The 3484-nt window shown below is 45.8% G+C and overlaps 2 protein-coding genes across 2 annotated transcripts in view; one reads left to right on the top strand and one right to left on the bottom strand.

Moving 5' to 3' along the window:
- The window catches only part of T265_07344 (hypothetical protein), a gene marked incomplete at both ends in the record, with an annotated part of 58181 nt that overhangs the window by 35520 nt on the left and 19177 nt on the right, over positions 1 to 3484 (top strand). The window contains one exon of the mRNA XM_009172843.1: positions 2307 to 2396. Within this exon, the coding sequence (XP_009171107.1) occupies positions 2307 to 2396 (90 nt within the window). The remainder of the gene's footprint in view (positions 1 to 2306; positions 2397 to 3484) is intronic.
- T265_07343 (hypothetical protein) overlaps positions 2771 to 3484 on the bottom strand; it is a gene marked incomplete at both ends in the record, with an annotated part of 3216 nt that continues 2502 nt past the window's right edge. Inside the window, one exon of the mRNA XM_009172842.1 lies at positions 2771 to 2886. Within this exon, the coding sequence (XP_009171106.1) occupies positions 2771 to 2886 (116 nt within the window). The remainder of the gene's footprint in view (positions 2887 to 3484) is intronic.

The raw sequence follows: 3484 nt of genomic DNA, 5'->3' as shown, positions 1-3484 counted from the left end.
AGGCCTTGTTCGTGGCACTCAACAGAGGATTAACAAATACATATAGGCAATATGGGTGGCTTTATTGTGCTCTACGCCATCTTGACCTGCACTGGAAACGTGAAAGTAGTGACCAGGGTTAGGACTGAAAAACATGTCAGACCAAACTGAGTTCATCCCCAAGACCATAATATTAAATTAAATGTTGCTTGGTGTAACAAGGTTGCAGCAGAAGTTTAGTGCATGATCAAAGTAAACTGTACGACCAATCACCAGTCCAAAACTACGTACGAAAGTGCGAAATACTTGACAATTATGTGCAGATTTGGTATGGCTCATCTTCCCCATAACTTAGGCTGTGAATACTCTGTTCTTTCGTTACTTTTCACCGCAAGGTTTGTCAACACAACTGTGAAAACTGATGTGCTGGTGAACTTTTTAAGCTTCCGTGCTCACTATCGTTTGTTGTCCATCCAGAAACCCCCCTACATGAGTAAAGAAGTCTACTCTCTTAGAGAGGCCAGAACAGCGTTGAAAGCTAGGCACGGTTCAGTGTGAATCTTCCCTTCGGCCTCCAGAGTCTAAACCTCCCTCACCCTGGGACATTTCTATAGTGTGGCATTGCTGCGTACGGGAGTAAACGGAAAGTTGGGAGCAGATATCTGTCACGAACCTTCCTGTCAGAAGCTTGGAATTCTTCTACCTCGTTATTCTTCTGTAGTGACGCACAGACGACTGGAGGATTTCATCCATGACAATTTATACGATTGGTGCATTGTGCCGTTTTGGTTAGTAAATAAGACAGATCTGTGAAAGATGTTTCGCTGTTTTTGAATTCCGCTCGACAGAGAACGTCTGCGTCTCTCTTCCTATTCGTTAATGGCTGTGAGCCTTAGAATCAAAACGTTCATTCATTGACTTATTACACAGTGCAACGCATACGACGTGACCAGGACACTACAATGTTGGTGTTTACCTCAAATAAGGTGTTTACGATAGCTACTACCCACATGGACTTGTGGCGTGCAGTAATCAACGCACTTCGGTCTGTTCGAGTATGGCTAGTTACGTGTGAAAAAATGAGAAATTCAATCAGACCACCACTTACCGATGTTACGGATAATGCATCCATCCTACCAACCTCCACTGAGGCCTGGGAGCTTGCAACACTACGCAGAAGTAGCGGACATGAGATATGGCGACTGCGTGATTGAGTTGCACCCACTAGTGATTGCACTGCGGGTTGTCAGCCCGATCGCGCAATCGGTGAAACACCAGACAGACACGAGGGTAGCTGGTGCGAAACTAGTGTGTGTGTCACACGCTCCACAGCACGAGCAATGCGCTGATTGGATTTTCATGACCTTATTGGTAACGTACCCAATGCCAACGGGCGTCCTGGCCTGGTTAGACAATCAGTGCACGGGGCGGATGGGCGAAACAAGAGTGAGTTGACGGAGCTGTCGTTGGCACAGCCGAAAGCATGATGCACTGCCTGCCTACTCTGGTACGTACTTCGTGACTGGGACCACTACCGCCCACTAACTCGGGCTCATGGAACGCCAGTAATTACGTGACACCCAAGTGGGCTGTCACTTTTATTTGACCATGGATTGGCTAACCAGCTGATCTGTGCGGTGTACTCGCAATGCATGTCTCACCACCAAGCTATGCGCCCGTGCTCCAGGCGAGAGTGTTCGTTACGGGGCCTGCATCCAGTGCAGTGGTAAAACACAGGGTCGGTGTACTTTGAGCGTTCATGAGGACAGTTCGGCGTGACGTCGTTCGTTGCCTGCATGTGAAGCAGTTAGGGAGAGCTCTTTGGTGGTTGTGATGCTTAAGCTAAGCAGCATATCAGTGCTACGCCTGACACCATGTGGACTGATAACCAGTAATCCTACTTTTTGATAAGGGCATGAGAAAACAGGGAAATACACACATTTGCAAACAAATCTGGTTTTGCGAGAGACCCACCTGGAATCCAGCTGAATTCCTCGTTTTTAAGCAACTGAATGTGCTGCACCAGGCCACCTAATGTTCCAGTGGCTACGATATTCGAGTTATCGCGATACATGCATATATACATATACTACATACCACTATACATGCTACTATACATACTATATATACATAAACATATAATGTACATACTACCATACTACTGCATACTTCCACATACATACTGCAAATACCACGTATATTCAGTTGCCTGGAAATAGCACAAACGAGAGATGCAGCTGGGATCCTGGTGAGTCTCTCGCAAAACCAAATTAGTACGCGAGTGAGTGTAGCTTGTCAATTTCGTGCAATTTGGTCTCAATTAGTAGGTTGACGAAAAACTCGGAGACTGCGCCTATCCGATGAGCTATATTCAGTGCCTGGAAATAGCACAAACGAGAGATGCAGCTGGGATCCTGGTGAGTCTCTCGCAAAACCAAATTAGTACGCGAGTGAGTTTTGCTTGTCAATTTCGTGCAATTTGGTCTCAATTAGTAGGTTGACGAAAAACTCGGAGACTGCGCCTATCCGATGAGCCCCAAGAGGGGAAAAACGGGTCGTGGGCTGCCGTAGAATTTTTAGCAACCTTATGAGTAGTGTGTTACGTCTAGACGTGATAAAACGTCTTGGCTGGTTCACCAGATCATGGCGTTGGATCGACTGCATGTACATTTTAACCCGTAGGTATGGAACCGGTGGATGGATCCGATTTACAGAAGTTGCTTCCATTTACGAAAATGTATTCACGAAATGCTAAGACACCACCATATCAGTGAAGAGAAGTGTATTTTACTCAGCGACTGATTCCAAACATTTCCGCAGCCAGGACTACGTCCATAATGTCGATGGACCCATGCCAAATACTTATTTCGCTCACTTCATCGGTGAAGTTAAAAACCTGCTTGTATTCTGAAACATTACCTAGAAAGTAATAACTACGATCAGCTGATCGGTATCCTGGTATCATCTGCCGGGTTGGTACGCACAGGGGAAGAGAAGAGGACGTAACAGGCCGATCTGCATGCTTCCTGATGAGATTTAATCGCGGAAATGGGTGATAGTGTTAATCAGTCACCAACCTGCCGCATCCTATTAAATGTTGCTGTTTTATTCTTCCTATCCACCGATCAGTATTTGCGAGGGACGCACATAATGCAAGGTAAAATGACATTACTCAGTTCCTTGTAGTCATTTGTTTGTTCTGCTGACAACACTGAATCTACTCAGATAGTATTTCTCCACTTTTTATTCGTATATATCCACAAAACCGGCTGAGTCAGAGGTGTAAGTACATAGTGATTGAGGTTCGGACTGCGTCCCGGGGCAAGACATCTGCTGAGAGTGCCGCCACAGCTTTCCAGCTACGCTAAAAAGCACATCTGGATGGAGAGAATAACCGAGCGTTTAGGCCAGGGTGTAGTGTCTGTAATCCGTTGTCACATTTACCATTCTTCCTGAACTTAAACCACACTTTGTAACTGTCGTTCACATTGTATCATGGCGTTTG

The sequence above is a fragment of the Opisthorchis viverrini genome (assembly GCF_000715545.1).
Source record: "Opisthorchis viverrini unplaced genomic scaffold opera_v5_169, whole genome shotgun sequence".
NCBI lineage: Eukaryota > Metazoa > Platyhelminthes > Trematoda > Opisthorchiida > Opisthorchiidae > Opisthorchis > Opisthorchis viverrini.
The sequence above is the reverse complement of the archived record's forward strand: the minus strand, read 5'-3'. Positions and strand labels throughout refer to the sequence as shown.